Source organism: Xiphophorus hellerii, chromosome 20 (genome assembly GCF_003331165.1).
Source record: "Xiphophorus hellerii strain 12219 chromosome 20, Xiphophorus_hellerii-4.1, whole genome shotgun sequence".
Classification (NCBI taxonomy): Eukaryota; Metazoa; Chordata; class Actinopteri; order Cyprinodontiformes; family Poeciliidae; genus Xiphophorus; species Xiphophorus hellerii.
In genome coordinates, this window is record NC_045691.1 from 18154345 (window position 1) to 18172256 (window position 17912).

At 37.9% G+C, this 17912-nt stretch overlaps 1 protein-coding gene across 3 annotated transcripts in view; it reads left to right on the forward strand.

Annotated features, from left to right (window-relative positions):
• srgap3 (SLIT-ROBO Rho GTPase activating protein 3) overlaps positions 1–17912 on the forward strand; it is a 69036-nt gene that overhangs the window by 41065 nt on the left and 10059 nt on the right. For 2 of the 3 annotated variants that reach the window (XM_032549134.1, XM_032549136.1), the window contains 12 exons: positions 3782–3967; positions 5384–5512; positions 9869–10090; positions 10194–10295; positions 10864–11061; positions 11268–11352; positions 13821–13848; positions 14534–14636; positions 16306–16366; positions 16918–16995; positions 17100–17234; positions 17729–17834. In XM_032549134.1, coding sequence (XP_032405025.1) covers positions 3782–3967; positions 5384–5512; positions 9869–10090; positions 10194–10295; positions 10864–11061; positions 11268–11352; positions 13821–13848; positions 14534–14636; positions 16306–16366; positions 16918–16995; positions 17100–17234; positions 17729–17834 — 1433 coding nt within the window. Of the gene's footprint in view, positions 1–3781; positions 3968–5383; positions 5513–9868; positions 10091–10193; positions 10296–10863; positions 11062–11267; positions 11353–13820; positions 13849–14533; positions 14637–15121; positions 15153–16305; positions 16367–16917; positions 16996–17099; positions 17235–17728; positions 17835–17912 lie in introns of all 3 variants that reach the window. The other variant, XM_032549135.1, reaches the window with a different exon arrangement.

The following is a 17912-nucleotide window of genomic DNA, read 5'->3' on the forward strand; positions in this document are numbered from 1 at the left end:
TTCTCCATTTTCCTCCTTCAGAAAGGAGCGTAATAAAACTCAGATTACCCCTCTTATTATGATCTACTTGGCCTCTGCTAAGATCTGGCAGTTAACTAAGCATCCTAATGTGAACATGGAGCCTCATTCCTTTTAATTGTAACACAGTTTGTGGGAGTTACGTAAAACTTTGCAGCTCAGATGGAAAAAGAAATGCTACATCAACAAACTGTGTCTGTCGTTGAAATGAATCGTTTCTGTGCAGAAGCTAGTACATTTTTGCACAAAGTACTTTTTAAAACTTTTTTTTTTCATTTGATGCACTTAGTGTAAAGAGATTGTGCTTATAGTATTCTGCCTTTTCATTTTTGTCAAACTCTCAATCAGAGTTGTTAAGTATTTCCAAGTTTTGGGTCATGTTCTTCATTTTGTCTGCACACTTTACTTTTCTGAAGTCCAATTAGCTGAACAAATTACATTTCAGAGAACTCCTTAGTCAGTTATTATATTTTACAATATCCGTGTATTCGTGTACCCCTTGATACTTTGCATTGGTCTTTCACATAAAACTGGAAAAAACTTGAGAATTGTGTTTCAGCCAACATATTTTTAACAGCTGAAAACCCAATAATGTACATGTTGACCCCAGTGGCTGTTTTATCTAAAGTAAAAGAAACATTTAACTTGATATTAGCACTGGCTCTGAGTTGAGAAAATGAGGGAAAGTTATGAGTCGGCACTTCCTATTGCTGGTGTCATCAACAGAGATCAGAGAATTATTGCTCTCTTGGTTTCTACCTGAATTAATATCCTGCCATGCCGACAACATTTCCTCCCGGGATCAATAAAGACTCAGCTTCTTTTATCTCTCGGATCCGCCACCTTGAGTCTCATATCTGCACGTCTGTCTCACATACAGGTGTTCTTTTGTCAACACCAGCGTCAGGTTTTGATGTAGCTTTATTCTTTTGGTTTGTGATGCTCCTCATTCATTGTTTCTGTTTAAGTCCATTAAAGCTACACTGAACTTCATATATTTTCCATGAATTTGGTGAAACTCGTAGGCCTGTTATGCAGATTGTTTTGTACGGTCTGCTTTCATGAACTGGTCCAACTTTTATAGAGATTTTTCACCATTATTGAACAGACACATCATTTACAAGGCTTGATGTGTCAATCCTTGTAAATGACACATCATTTACAATTGAAATTGAAGACAATTTTAAGAAGTGTTAAAGCTGCCAAGGTTTCCCCTAGAAACCTTGCTCAGCCTGTTGGTTTGGGCGCAGTCATTCATCCAGCGGCGCGTTGTGTTTTTGAGTTAAAAAATGTTATGTCATTTATTTCCAAGTTATGAACATTAGGTCTCCATGAGGTGAGAGGCAGCATGTTCCCAGGATAGGTCATCATTCTACCGCAGCTCTTTACACCTCATTATGCAGGGATAGTGATGTAATTGCAGCAGATGACTTGAAGATAAGATGTTATAGTAAAACATATTTTTAACCAGGCTGTGAATTTCTATGGTGGATGTATCGAAGTGGTTCTGAATAAAGTATTTTGTCCTCTTTTGTATTCCCCTTTATATCTATAGAGAGAGTTTATATATATATATACATATATATACTGTATATATATATGTTATTATGATATCCTTACCTTTAGTGATTATATCCAATCTGGGCAATGCATGTTTTGAAAAATCTGCTTTGGTTTTTGCTTTAGTGTAAGATAAAACATTGCACATTAAGAAAATATCCAGCCTTTTATTTCACTGACTTTTAAATCCCAGCTTAGAGACCAGGTGGCCCTCGGCTGTTGTCACAGGACTCAAGCACACACACACTTCTTGTAGAGACAGCTAAAGCAAAACATTTCTGCAAATTACTTGGTCTTACTAGCTGCGGGTGTTGTGGATAAGAGAGTCAGTGACAACTGGAGGTTTAACAAATTTTAGAAAAAGTTCATCAAAGTTACAACAGCAATGTATATCGCTTAAAATGTTGTGTATAGTGTTAGAAAAATATATGGCTGCTCTAACAAACCTGTGTGTAATATTTGGCATTTTCTGTGAAAGATAATATGGGGGTGTCTTAATCTATTCTTCACCAATGAGGAACTTATTTTAATAAATTGTATTCTGCAAAAAATAGTTTTACATAATTTCTTCAGTTTCAATTGTTTGGTTGTTACACCTGAATTATTATGCTTTATGACATAACATAGCATTGGATTAAGTAACTTGATTTTTGGGTCATTTTTAACTGCATAAAGTCCTTTAGCAGTGCATATGTTTGCCAATACTTAACTGGAAGACTTTTTGGATTTACCAAAACATCTGTGGCAGTCTGGCTTTGATGGAGATCACATTATGCATCCTGTCTGATCAGATGTGTAAAAACTCGGTGCTGTTATTGACCTATAGTGTTATTGACCTTAAGCTGCATTTTCATAAACAACTGACATGGAAGAGGAAGTAGTAGTAAATTACAGTTGTGTAACCCAACAAAAATGTATCTGTAGCTTCCAGATGAAAGGCATCCAGCTGTGCGATGATTATTTATATTGACTGTCAAACATCTTGAGGTGTTCATAGTAAACTATGTCCACTTGAGCTGTTTGAAGATGCCTCTCACATCTGGACTTTCCTTTATGAGGCTTAAAGATTGAAGAGGAGAGTCTCCAGAAGCATCTGGGACAGGTTAAGACATATTAAGGGCACTTCTGTGTAGTCTAATGATGATTTTTTTTTAAGTCTTGAGGAAGAAGTATATTTTGTGTTTGAAGAGATCAAAGTAACAAAATAATTGTAGAAAACATGTAAAACAACATCAGCACTTACAAAAAGTGAGAAAAGAGCTGGGGGTGAGGTGGTAAATTGGAGATTTGACAAGTGGGACAAAACTGTAAACAACCCTGTATCCAATTAAATAATCCGGTTGAGTCATCTGTGTTTTCTGGGATATTGACATCTCAAACGGATCCACCAGGCATCAACGAAAAGGCAAAAATCAAAGTAGACTTTCAAAACCATGAACTCTGGAATGGAGATGATATTTCCTTTAAAGATTTATTTTTTTCTTATTCATGCTGCAGGCTGAGATAAGGAGGTTTCAAACCAACAATAACACTGTTGCAATTCATTGCACAAGTGTGGCTCATGTGTAAATGAGGACAGCACATATTGGTGTGTTATGAATTTTGGTTTTAGGGCTCGAGTGACATATATTAATCCACCTCAGCTTGTGTTAGTTTATGTGCACCGGTTCCAACATATTCCACCCGCAAGGGAAAAATACAAAGCAACCCTTTGTCTCAGGCTGTTAACAAATATTGCTGAAAAACTTTTCAATTTTGCATTTCTTGTTTCGTCTAAAAACATAACTTTGTAAGAGAAGCATTTTGTTTTTCATTCCCTGTGTTTTTTGTCCTGTCAGTGTGTCGATGCTCTTCTGTTGTTGTGTGCACGGTAATTCACTCTCTACTGAAGATCTCAGTTTTTTGCGAGTTTTAACTGAATTTGGGCAACAAAACAAAACTGAAAAGGTGATTAGTTGTGATTAAAATACTTAGATTAGTGCGAGCTGAATTCAAGAGAAAATGTATTTACAAACACTTATTTATTTATTTTATTTTATTTTTTATAAAATGGTGAATTGTGGAGTCATTTTCAACAGTCAGTCTCTTACTTGAGAGAGGATGATCAACTGGACTGACTGTTAACAACTGTTGAAAACCCCACTTTAGAAAAAATGCATTCTACTTGTATAACTGGAACAATGTCTTTTTTGTCTCCCTCCAGGTGATGAAGACATACCACATGTACCACACTGAGAGCATCAGCGCTGAGACCAAGCTGAAAGACGCAGAAAAGCAGGAAGAAAAGCAGTTCAGCAAGTCCGGAGATCTTAACGTCAACCTCCTGCGCCATGAAGACCGCCAGCCGCGGCGCAGCTCTGCCAGAAAGATTGAGAAGATGAAAGAAAAGGTAAGCATGTGTAAGAAGAGAAGAGTGTTGTGTAATTATCCCTTGCACTGGATTCATGCATGCTATATAAATTTTTAACTCTCCACTCAGGACTTGGGCTTGAAAAAGCCTTGAGGAAAGTCTCATCAATTTTAAATGTTTATAGTTTGAGCTGGAAAATTTGGAGAGAAAAAGTCTTGCAGAGAGAGAAAGCAATTTAACATCAGACAGTCATAGGAGCAGTCTGAGGTCTTCAGCCAGATCCAAACCTAGCAATAACCCGACTCCCTCTCCAGCTTATGCAGCTTTCCGCTTTCTATGCCAGACTTGCCAGGCTCTTGTTCTCTTGAGCCTTCTGTCCTTCGGATGCGACCATGCGTTTTATATTCTTAGCTTTCTCCTGAATTTCTTTATGCAAATAGAGAAACTCCTATTATCTCTGAGGAGCAGGAAATCAAAACTTCTCCTTAGCCTGCGAACGTCAGTGGCTCCACCTGCTCTGGAAGCTCCAGACTATTTATAACACAGAGTCGCAATGAGGATTCATCTTTTTTTTTTTTTTGTCTCTCGACTGCAAGCTCGTCTCTTATTACTCTGCATGGAAGTGGGTTGAATGCAAAGGAAGGAAGAGAGTTACTCATTTTTCCTTCCTCCTATGCGCACAATAGCTTTTTGAAATTGGAAATAGAAAACTCGAGTGAATTGGGAAATGTACAAAACCAATAAAGAAGACGAGGCTTTTTGTGATTTGCTTGAGAAGTGCAGAACTTTAATCTGCCAAACAATTAAAGCACTGAAAATCCAATCAGTTGGTAAACAAATATACTTGATAAATATTCAGCTAGAGTGCCATGAAAAACACCCCACTTTTAGCCACATTACGTCCTCAAATATCAAGGTATTTTATTAAAATTTTAGGTGCACAAAGTAGAACGCAGTTAAGTAGAAGAAAAATGATGCATTGTTTGAGCCACTCATTTGTGCAGCTCTGTTGTGAGATAAAGTTTCCCATTGCTGTCATGTTATCATACAGTGAAATTTTAGAAAGCAAATCTCAAAATGTCAACATACTTCTGTCATGCAGGGATTTATAAAGCTGTTCAGTAATATTTAACATTGACAACTGTGTTGAGTTGCTAAGCATAAATAGGGTTTTAATCTGGTCCCTTTACCAGTTCGGTGCAACCACAGGAATCCCTTCAGTGGGAAACCTGTAGAGGGGAATAATATTAACAAAATGCAAATCCAGCTCAGTTTTTCAAACATAATACTGTCTAGAGGCAGATTCTTTTTAGCCTTCCTTCAAAATTTCTAGGCCATCTCTACCTGTCTCTTCATCCAGACTGTTTCTTTGGTGTACAGGAAGACTCCTCCATTGCTCAATTTAGAAGCACTTTCCCTTCATCTGCCTCTCTTGTTCTCTTCTCTCCTCCTCAGAGGCAAGCCAAGTATTCAGAGAATAAGCTGAAATGCACAAAAGCCAGGAATGACTATTTGCTGAACCTGGCAGCAACCAATGCAGTGGTGGCAAAATATTATATCCACGACGTCTCCGACATGATTGATGTAAGTATGCGCTTGGAGCATGTGTTTGTCTCTCTCAGCCGGGACCTCTGGTGTTGATTTTTCTCTGCAGCACTGTCACTTTTCTCGCCATCTGTTCTCATGTCTCATTCCCTCTCAGCCTGTTTGCTGTTTGTTTTCAAGCTGCTCTGCTGGCCTCGGTAAACGAAGATGCTGCCATTTCTTTATTATTAATTGCTGCGTAACAATCCTTGACACTAACTTTTGGTGACTGTCGACAGTTGACGCAATGCATTTGTTCTACTTCAACAGTGATGTGTAAGCATGTTTCTCACTGATAAATTAATGAGGCTTCATCGGTGTTGACAAAATGTTATTTGTCCTGTCTGTCTCTGTCATGTTATTAATTAGTTGCTTTTAGGAGTTCTGCAGAGTAAAATTCAGTGAAATACAAATGATTTAGAGGCAGATCTGATGCAGTAGTGTCTTAACTGTAAGATAATAGCGCTGTAATAAACTCTTCATCAGTGTTTAAAATGGTTTCTCAGCTCCTAATGTATGCTTAAAACTGTTCGTCTGATTGGCTGTAGTTGCTCGGCACTCAGGGACCAGAGGAACATTAACAGGAATTGGAAAAGAAAAACATTCCTTTTTAATGAACACATTCTTACTTTGTCTTTGCACACAGTGCACCTTTTTGCGGTGAGGTGCAAAATTTATTCATTAATTCCATTACTTATCAAAGTTTCCCCTTCAATTACAGAGTTTGTGGCCTTTTGCCAGGCTAATTTGTTTCACCACAGTCATAATGAATTGAATGAAAATCTTTATTTTCTGCCACTTTATTCTGTTATGTGGTTCTTATTACAATAGATAATTTGTTTAAAATATTTTTGCCTTTGATTGCTTTGATAAAATGTGTGTTTCAACACAATCATGTTTTGGAGATCTGACTGGAAAAGAAAATGTAGGATGAAAATTGAAAAGGGTTCTTGATAAACTCTGTGTTGCCACAAGGTTAATTTTGCTGATTTTACTCGTGTGTTTGAAGAGGAAAATAAGAATTTCCACAGCACTCCGTTGTAAAGATGTAAAACAAAAATTTATTCCACCGTTTTTGCGCCATCCTTTACAAGAGCAACCAAATTCCTAAAAACCTCCACAAAACAAAACTACGGTTGAAAAACCGTGTGGCTCTGTCAATTTTACTTGCAGCCCCTTTCCTTCTCTCTGCTCTCCTCTCACCTTCGTTAAGGCTCTCTGCGCGGCACACCTCATTTACATAAATTGCAAAATGGCCAATTAAGTTATAAAGCATACAAACTTAAAATTAAACACTTATTCACAATAAAACATTATGAAATTAGCTACATGCAATATAATAATGATACCTAAACCTCAACAAATGCACTTATTGAATTACTAATTAAACAAATAAGTTTTAACAGTAACTGAATATTTTGTTCATTAACTTGGCCTCCACAAACTCTTTCCTTGAGTAAAAAAAATATTGGTTTAGCAGAAATGATTGGTCACACCATGAAAAACCAAGCAGACTTAGAGCTGATCAATCTAAAGAGTCTGGGATTACAGCTGATAAGGAAAGTTTAAACTATGATATATGGACTTTGATTTGATGTTATGTGACAGTTTAGCAGTAAATGTATGGTAGTAATGTTGTTTTTTTTCCCACACATAATTTTTGCATTCAGTTCTGCGAAAGTTTCAGTTTTTGCTTTTTTGTCACACTAAACTATTTCTTTTTAATCAGACTAAGATAACCAGAACAAAAACAAAGAAAATCAGTCTTCAAAGCAAGAAAGCTATCTAAAACAACGTTGGCCTGTGTTGAAAATAGAACTGCCCCTCTTCATATCATCATAAATTAAAACTGATTAACCACGTCATTTGAACTCTTCTTTTTGTGACTACTCTGGTCATCCTTGTCTGACACTGACATTTGTTTCATTAGTTGAAATATTTATGTGCAATAAAAAATAAAAAACAGGTGAAATATTTTTCCCAGTACTGCAGCTCCTCATATTTCAAGTCAGCTTACAGTCCAATCAGTTTAGAAGCGCTGACATGTTTCAGTGAACACATCTTATTGAAAAACTTGTTGGAAGTTATTTGCAGTCACTTAATAATCTAAAGATGATAGATGAACATTTTGAGAGCATTTGCCCTTTTGCCTCATTGTGTGGCTGCTGCTGTGGATCTGGTTTCTGGACACTAAATGGTCCATGTCATTGGAAATCCTGGTGAACTGCATCTATTTAAACTAATCCTCATTTATCTTTTCACCACAGTAAGTGAGAAAAAAAATGCATTGTTTGTCATATCTAAGTCACAGCAAGACATTGTGCACTTGGACTTGATTATTTACCTCATGGAAGCAAAATGCGTTACAGGAAATAAATTGTTCAAATTCAGCTGATGAGTTATGATCGCTTTGCAAGTGTTTACTTAGTGGTGTCAAGGCATGGAGTATCAAATGTGGGTATCAGAATATCTTGAAAACTAATATGCTGTGAATCAAACTAGCTCAACTAGCTCATGTAGTGATTAAACATGCAGTTTAATCACTTCATGTAAAACAGTGATGAGAATGAGAGACACCAACAGTGCTTAGATTTACTGTAAGACATTTGAAGGTGGTTTAACTTGAAAATGAAAGTCCACCTGTTGCCTTGAAAATGCAATTTCAGTCAACAAGACATTTGATTTTGCTTTAACTCAGAAATTAAAGTTCATGAAGTTGATTTAACAACAAGAAACAAGTGTCTAAACATTGTTTTTTTAGCTAGAAGATTAATAATGGCTCATTAATCTTGAGTTGTGAATTTTAACTTAATGTTGCAATTTAAACCAAATAATCATTTCACAATATGAAAGGAAAAAACTCACCCTAGTTAAAGATTACACGTTTCTGTATTATTTTTACTCACATTATCAAGTTAAAATAACTAATTATTTTACTTCATTTAAATTCTTGTTTCAAAATACGTGAACAACATTTCTGATCTGATAATGAATTTCATTTAACATCAGAGGACATTATCCTCAAGCTTTGCACACTGAAAATTGGCTTAAAATAAACATTTGCCTTAATAAAACTCAAGAGTCAGATCAAAGTAATGCACTTCCATCTCAGGACACAATAATTGCTTTTTTAATTGCTAACCTAGAAACTGTAGTTTATTCAACTCTTTGAGGTTTGACGAAATTGATAACAAGTCAACACAACTTACTGCCGTAAATTTGTCTTTCACAAACTCACACATTTAGGTTCAAAACCTAAAACCTGCTAAATTCATTTGACTTCAAAAGAATATAGTAGACACAACTAAATTCGGCTCAAGTATTTCACAGTGTTAAAGCTTCCTCAATCATCTTCTGCTCCCAGCTGCTTCTGGATTTGTATGCACACATTCTCAGTGTGTTTGCTTGTTTTAAAAAAGGGGCCAATTTACTCCCCTTAGATTTGGGTCTAGTGAGCCGACTTGACAGAGAGTCGAAATGATGCTTGTGCAGAAGAAGGGGGTGAGACAACTTCCTCAGCGCTAAAGAGTTTTAAAGAGTGTTTACTTGGTGATTTACAGTGCTGTCAGCTGCCCCTAGCTCCCTTTAAACGTCATCAGTAGCATCCTCTGCCTAATTAGGTTACTTCATACAGCTCTGTGTGATAAGACTCTGTAATTATCCCTCGTGTAGCGCAGTGCCAGCTCCTGTAATTCTTCTATTTTTAAGCATTACCATGTAGAGGAGCATGATTAGGCATTTAGTCAATTAAAGAGGCTTGAACATACACTCTGAGATGCTCTGAATTATATACAGTATTGTACAAGGGCTTTCTATACTATCATAGTGAGGAAGACTTTTATATATTTTTGCATTATAAGATTATCATTGTGTGATTAAAATATTACAGTTTCAGAAAAAAGTACATGGTTCTAATTCATTTTTGTCTTAACAGAATAGAAGTAGTTATTCCAACTTTAAAGGTGAAGGTAAAGGTAATTTTATTTATGTAGCACATTTTCAGCAACAAGGCAATACAAAGAGCTTAAGTACCTACTATATACAACATTATCACTTTGTTTTATCCTGTTTATATCTGAATAACACAATTCATTACAATAAACCTTAGGAATCCTTATAACAGAAAATCTTAGTGCTTTTGAGAATGTAACTTCATATATCATTATAGGGACCAATCTGTTCTTTTCTAAACACCTAAACAAGCTGAAGACACAGTATTTTAACTTCTCATGTTGTTGAAACTCTGCTAAGAAGCTATTAATCCCAAAAAGATTTTTCCTCCTTTGCAGTCCCTCTTAAAGATACCTAATTATAATTTTTATTGTCATTTGTCCTTTATATCTTTTTCTGTCAAAGTGCTGTGATCTTGGCTACCATGCCAGCTTGGCGCGCACCTTCAGGACGTACTTGTCTGCAGAGTACAACCTGGAGACGTCGCGCCACGAGGGACTGGATATCATTGAGAATGCGGTGGACAACCTGGACTCTCGCAGTGATAAGCACAAGATCATGGATATGCATAACCAGGTGTTCTGTCCTCCGATGCGCTTTGAATACCTGCCACACATGGGAGATGAGGTGAGAGGATCTAAATGCTTTCATTCCCTCGATCTGGCTTTTATAAGGTAACTCTGAACACTTCAGGTTGTTTTGTGTAACCCAACCTGTTTGTCCTCCATAGGTGTGCCAGGTCAGCGCCCAGCAGCCGGTGCAAACTGAGCTCCTGATGCGCTACCACCAACTGCAGTCTCGGTTAGCAACACTAAAGATCGAGAACGAAGAAGTAAGGATTCATGAGATTTGTCTGAATGCTTCTCATTTTCCCTAGACTATCACACCTCTGAAGGGTAAAACACCAAGCAGAATATCTACATCACCATCTGTTTTCTTTGCAATTACGCCCCAATTCCCTCAGCTCTGCAGGAGTTGACCCTATATGTCCCTGAGATTGGCTGTTTTGTCAAGAAGCCAAGGTTTTCTTTTATAAAGAGCAGACAGATGTAAACAGAGGTGGTAATGACTCTGGAGCCCTATCTTCTCGTGTTGTATTAACAGAGAAAATTGAACAGCCGCGCCATTACTGGGAACGACATTTATTAATCAAAAAGCCTCTTTGTCATGTCAAAAACATTGTGGTTCATCATAGTCTAATATGGGTCTGCAGGATTCTCTCAATTTATGCCTTTATTATGTTCTAATCTACCTAATTCAGAATTCTAGGCAGATTTATTATTATCATCAAATCAGAATTCAAAACAGTTACTTGAACCGCTGATAAAACCCCCCAAAATAAAACAAAAACAAAAACATTTTGTTATCTTCACTCCTTCCCACACTCTGCTGGTAACCAGGTGAGGAAGACCTTGGATGCAACCATGCAAACACTCCAGGACATGCTGACAGTGGAGGACTTTGATGTGTCAGATGCCTTTCAGCACAGCCGCTCCACTGAATCCATCAAGTCTGTGGCCTCTGAGTCATACATGAACAAGCTCAATGTAGCCAAGAGGAGGTCAAACCAGCAAGAGACCGAAACCTTCTACTTTTCGGTGAGTCTGTGTCGACCTGTCTGCTTCCTAATGACCGTCGGCTCGCTGTGAGCATCACTCTGCTCTTCCACATGCTCTGAAAATAGACTTGGAGCTACAATAAATTACATTTCTGCCATTTCTTTGATCCTGAACTGTTTAACTTTTATGATAGATTAACTCCGTTTGACTCCTTTAACTCATTTTACTTCCATCTCCCCTCCTAGAAATTTAAAGAGTACCTGAATGGCAGTAACCTCATCATCAAACTGCAGGCTAAGCATGACTTACTGAAGCAGACGCTGGGAGAAGGTAAATAGACTTTTTATTTATCACACTTGTTTTTTTAAAAAGATCAAAAACATTTTGGTTACATTTATTTAGTGGTACAGATAATTATAGCCACATTAATTTTAAAAACTATAGTTTCTTAGCAAGGGTTTTTCTCCACTGCATAAATATATTCAGGTTAAGTGATTTTTGCTGTGAGATTATGCTGATTTATTTTAGGTCTTTCTACTCTTCTTTAATATGGAGGCCAATCAATTTGTTTGTTTGCATTTCCACAAAAGGCATTTTTTGAAAGGCAGCAGGAAACAGAAAAGAGAAGTGAGTTTCAAAAGGAGTTATGTCACACCGGAAACAGACCACACTTTGACTTGTTCATTTCTCTCTCTGCTATCTCTGCTGGTTAGAGTGTTATCCGTTTAGTGAATATACTCACTAGTCACTGCGAGGGTTTCTATTTCCAGGCTGGAGGGGGAGGGATTACCTTGGCTCCACCTATTTCCCCAGGGGCCTCCTTGTCACCTCAGTCGTGATGAACAGCTTTACACCCAGTCAATCAGCTGGATCAAACCAGGGCCCATATCTGCAGCTGCTCCTCCATCAGGGGTGCACCTAATATGAAAATGGGCAGCTGAATTGCTCACACGAACTCAGCATATTTTTCGTGTATTTCACACTCAGGACCCATTCATTTATGACATCAAATTGCCCTTTGGTTGGTACCATGTTCCATGGCAAAATATTATAGTCTTTTTACATTCATAAACACTTTATTCTGTGGTCAAGAGTCCACAGTGGAGCAGCTGAGAGAGCGCAGGAGCAGACCATATGGTGCCCAAAAGGTACCACCCATGTTTAATTATTTAGTCGATAAATCACGGTTGAGTCGTGCTCATTAGCTGGCTGCCTCACGCTCAAAACAGGGTGTTTGTGCATGTGTGTGGGTGGTGTCAGGATGACAGAGGGAACGGGATCAAACTGGTTAGTGCCACATGGCGTTTACATCTTGCTGTGTGTGTTAATAAAAACATAATATCAAGGTCTGGCACCAAGTGGTTCTGTGATAAATATATATGTATGTATTTATCTCAACCTAAGTTTCACAAGGGGTCATTCAGTCTATCTGTTTTTGTCTTGTCAAAAGTTGATTACTATTTTGAACGTTTGAAAAGGTCTTTAGTTTTGAGGTGAGCTGTTTAAAAGTAGAGACAGCTTTCTCTTCATGGATTTTTTCTGTGTGGAAATTTTAAGTTTTGAAGGCTACTGACACTTCCCAACATTTCAAACAAGTTTATGTTGAAAGCAGACCTTAAGATGCTAAAATAAGTCTCCAAAAACGCTAAAATGTCAGCAGGCTCTTGCTACTCTTGATTAGAAAAGTATTAGGTTTACATTTAATGTGAGTTAAACAGGAGGGGAACCTTTGCTCTCTAAGAAACTTGCAACATGGGCAAAGACCAGGACTTCTGAATTAACGTTATTTGGAGAGAGGAGTATAAAGTTGAATCATCAAGACACCATGATAGATAACAGGAAACATGTTTGGCTTAGACTAAATGCAGCAATCCAGGAGAAGAACCTCACACCAATATTGAAGTATGGAGGTGGAAAAGTTGTTTGGAGATACTTTGCTGCAGCAGAACCTGTCCAAGTCGTAGAATCCATGAAATCTACCGTGTATCTGAGGGAGCTTGAATAAAATATAAAACCGTCTGTAAAACAGTTGAAGCTGAAACATAGTTTCATTCTCTGCTACTCTTTGACAGATTTAATGCTGTTTTAGGTCATTGTCATTTTTGAAAGGTCCAGTTGTGCCTCATTTTTATCTGAAATGAAAAGTCCTGGGGCAAGTCCAGACCTTTATCCTTTTAAAATGTCGGTTGACTTGAAATGGGTTGGAACCACTCAAACGTCTTATGGCTGAAAGGAGGATCAAACTTTTCTTAGACTGATGTCAGATACTGGTGTAATGCAACAAGAATAATCTCACAGAAGTTATTTTGCCTAAAGGGAGTAACCAGCTATTAGGGGTGGGGTGTCATAATGTTTTCCTCACTTTTAAAACACATTTTTGTTCAAATCTTTTGTTTAATGAATTAAACGAGGTTATTTGTGGGGAATCAATCTGTGCCTGTGCTGTTGGAAAGCCACAACAAAAGGCTCGGTGAACCAGTACAGACATCATTCAATGTCACCACAGATGGACCCCTCCCTCCACAGCCTGCGCATACTGCAGCTACCCCTGTTTCATCATCTCCAAGAGACCGCCTGAGACCGTTTTAGGGGGGCCTCTTGTGTCCCCTGGGGCCCAATGACTGTTTGCTGGGTTTGTCCCTTGAATAGTGTTAGCACAGCTCTATTTATCCTGTCTTCAGCAGTGATTCTGTCTGTTTTGAAATCCTTTAGTGGGATAGGACACTGATTGGACTCTGCATAATGTGCAACATAAAGACACAAGAATATGACAAGTTCCTCCTTTGTTTCTTCCTCAGGGGAAAGAGCGGAGTGTGGAACAACGAGGTAAGATGTTGGTCCTAGTCTCAGCTTTACTGCCGCTGCATTTGACTCAATTAATAAAAAAACATGGTTCCAACAAATTCAAGACTACTTTTTCACATCTTTGGGTCCCTACAAAGTTTGGAAAAACAAAAGAAATATTTAATTACTTTAAAAACAATTTTGTTTTTAGGCATTTTACCTTGTATCCCTTCCCTAAAAGATTTTCCTTTTTTTTTTCGATCAAAGAACCATCCATATATGAAACCATTTGTGTGTCTTCATCCATCCATCCATCCATCCATCCATCCATCCACCCACCCACCCACCCATCGATTGCAGATTTTTTGGAAATTTGTCTCTAGAAATTTGATAAGGAAAGGTGTATGAACCCTGTAATTCTAACAGAGTGATCTGACAACCTTATTTATTGTTTATCTTCCTAATTTGAAGTTTTAATTTTTAATTACAATGTACAGAATCAAATGTAAAAATCCAAAATGTCATATGATTCTAATGTAATTGTTTTGAAGTATTTTTCTAAGCCAAATTCCTGTTTGTTTCAGTTTTCTTCAGTTTAAAGGTAAAATTTCAGTGAATGTTTTATATATCTATAGCTTTTGATTAGTAACTATGTCTGTATGTTTTTATTTTGCTTTCTCCCTTTTCACATTGTGGTATTTTTGTCCCCCTTTTCAATTATTCCTAGGCCGCCCACCCTTCCCCCTAAACCACAGAAAATGCGGAAACCTAGGCCACGCTCCATGTTTAACCATAAACTGTTTAACGGCAATATGGAGACCTTCATCAAGGTACCAATGGTGGCGGTGGTGGTGTTGTATGACTGAGCATCCCCTGAAGATCTGAGGGAACGCAGCCAGAACCTTCACTGTTATTCTCTCACAAAATTTAACTTTCCGCTCCTCCCTTTTCCAGCTGCCTTTTGGTTATAACACCCTGGTTTAACCTCTAATGCGCCTTCCTTCCATAGTCCTACTGGTATATATGGACACAGTGGCTATCAATCGTCCCTTTATTTCCCTGCAGAACAATTTAATGTCTTCAGCTTCCTGTCTAAACCCAGCCAGTCTGTGATGACTGAAATACAGGAGAAAACAGCATCTTTGCTCTGTCCCTTTCTGCACCCTGTCCTGACTGCACTCTGTAGCGTCCTTTTGTGAATCCCTGTGTTTAACCGCCCTTACCCCACAGCAAGGTCAATAACAATCTGAGTTTTTCTTCTAACCCGGTGATTTCTCTGTCTCTTCTTCCTCTGCTTTGCTGCTTTCTTTCCCAGAGGAAGAAGGAATGCCCGTACTCGTATTCAGGTATCACTGTTATTAGAGAATGTAGTCCTGGCTGCAAGGGACACCAGACTATTGCTATACTAATAGAACTTATTCATATTTCCTCTGCTGTGCTGCACCTGAAAAATATTTAGCATAACTTCCGGGTTTATTTTGTCGCTTTCCTTCTGTTATCTAATAAAACATGTTCTACTTGTTGTGTTTTACATATTGCACAGTTAAAGATTGATATGCATGCCAGATGACTCTGGTACAGTGCTTGCCAAAGTTTTCATATTCCTTTCATACCCCTTGAACTCATCTACATTTTTATGCCACAGCCAAAAACTTGAATGCATTTTATACAGATTCTATGTGATTGAACAAGTAGAGATGGGAGAAAAACCATAAGAGATTTTTTTTCAAATAAACATCTTGTCTCTCATACATTTGAACTTAGCCCCTTTACTCTGGTACTCCTAAATGCAATCCAGGGCAACCAGTTATACTCAGAAATCACCTAATTATTAAAGAACTCTGATTTATTCAAGAACATTAGTGAACAAACAGCATCTTGAAGACCAAGGAACACAGAGAGAAAGTTGTTGAAAGGCTTAGTGTAGGGTTAGGTTATAAAACAATAACTTAAGTTTTAATATCTTACAAAGCACTATGTGCTTTGTAACAAAGCACTATTGTTTGAAAGACAAAAGAGGATGCCAGAGAACCTACCAAGACATTGACATCCAACAAGTCAAGTAAGCAGAGCATTAACCAGAAAAGCAGCCAAAAAGAATAACTTTTAGATTATCTCTCTACACATTCGGCCTTTTTGAAATAGAGGCAAGAAGAAAGTCCTTGTTGAAAGAAACATGCAAGAAGTTCTATTTGCAGTTTGCCAACATGTGTAAAGAGCTCTCTGGATCAAATAAGATGCAAGTATTGGCTCAGAAGGTGCTGAATGCTTATGCATGCCGCACTTTTTACAATTGTTATTTGTAAAAACAAATTAAAACCACATATCCTTTTACTTCTACTTCCCAATTGAGGACTATTTTGTGATGGCCAAGGGGAATGAATCCTTTTGCACGCCACTGTACATGCAACAAGAATCATTATTTACAATTACAATATTCATAAGATTGAATGTGTCTTTTATATCCATATATTTTTCTTTTGTCTCACAATGTTTCAGGATTCAGGCCAACCAATTCCGCTTGTTGTTGAAAGCTGTGTCAGATACATCAATCTGTACGGTAAGTTTCACTTTGTGCTTTTATCGCTGTTGAAGGGACTGCAAAAAGGCAGTAAAAAGAAACAATAAAATAAGTTCATTGTGCTCCTGTTTAACCTTTACAAGGGACAAGAACTGACCGACACACTCTTTGAAGCTCTCAGCTGGCTGACTGTAACTTGACAACAGATCACACACAGAGTTTTGAGTCTCCAACTGGTCTTTGTTTCATCGGGTTCAGTCCGCCCCCTAACCTCTTTAGACTTCCTCCCTGTCTACCTTCACATCTGTCTTCAGCTCGTTGCTGTGGCCTGCAGGCCTCTGCTCTGGATCTGGACCTAATGAAACTACAAAAAACTGATTAGAAGCCTCTAACTAAAACCACATGCTGCCGGCTCACTGAGGGGGCCCTTGCCTGGAAAAATACGTATCTCTCTCTTTACGACTAGATTACATTTCCTGCCCTGTGTTATATGTTTCCAAAGCTCTGTCATGAAGCTGGTGATGTGGTTTCAAGATAGTGACAGCCAGCGTAGTTCTAAATCAGTGAAATCTGGTTTGGATTTCTCCCAGGGTTGCAGCAGCAGGGGATATTTCGCGTGCCAGGATCACAGGTGGAAGTCAACGACATCAAAAACTCATTTGAAAGAGGTGAGTTTATCTTCTGTGTTCCCAGTTTTTAATATCCAAAGCACTTAAACAGGACAAACCAATTCAGACCAAAGTTTGGCTCATCAGATGTTGTTCTCTTTTAGGTGAGGACCCACTGATTGATGACCAGAATGACCACGATATTAACTCAGTGGCAGGAGTGCTGAAGCTGTATTTCAGAGGGCTGGAGAACCCACTCTTTCCAAAGGAGCGTTTCCTGGATTTCATCTCCACTATCAGTGAGTCAGCAGAAAAGACTTAAACAAGATGGGATTTTCACAAGATGAAAAAAGGAAAATCGACACCTTACGTTTTCTTAAAAGTAAGACTGTGCCATGCCCGACATGGACCTAATCATACCACCATGTGCCTATGATCTGCCTCAGAGAACCAGGCTGATGAGAATAGCTTAATACACAATTACCAGAAGTATTTCCCAGGTCTGGATAAACATGAAAAAAGAATTGAAAAAATATGCAGGAAATATTCACATTTCTAAACTCTATTTCCAATCCCATCATTCAATTCTGATCTCAGATTATTTCCAGACTACACTGTCAGGCCTGATTAATAAAAAAAATACCTAAATAAGAATTGGGAACTAAAAAAAAACTCTACAGTTTTAACATAAACATTTGTAGTAATTCAATGTTCTTTTGCTTAGCAAGTGGCCATGTCAAAGTGAAATAATTTTTAATTGATGTTTGCCATCTTTTACTTTCTGCTGTTTCAGAGCTGGAGTCAGAAGCGGAGAGAGCCCATCACATCCAGCAGATAGTCGTTACTCTTCCTCGGACCGTCATAATCGTCATGAGATACCTTTTTGCATTTCTCAATCAGTGAGTTTTAGTCCTTAAACCTCAAGTTACACCTCTTCCCCTGTAACAAACAGCGTGCAAAAATTAGTTTGTGCTTTG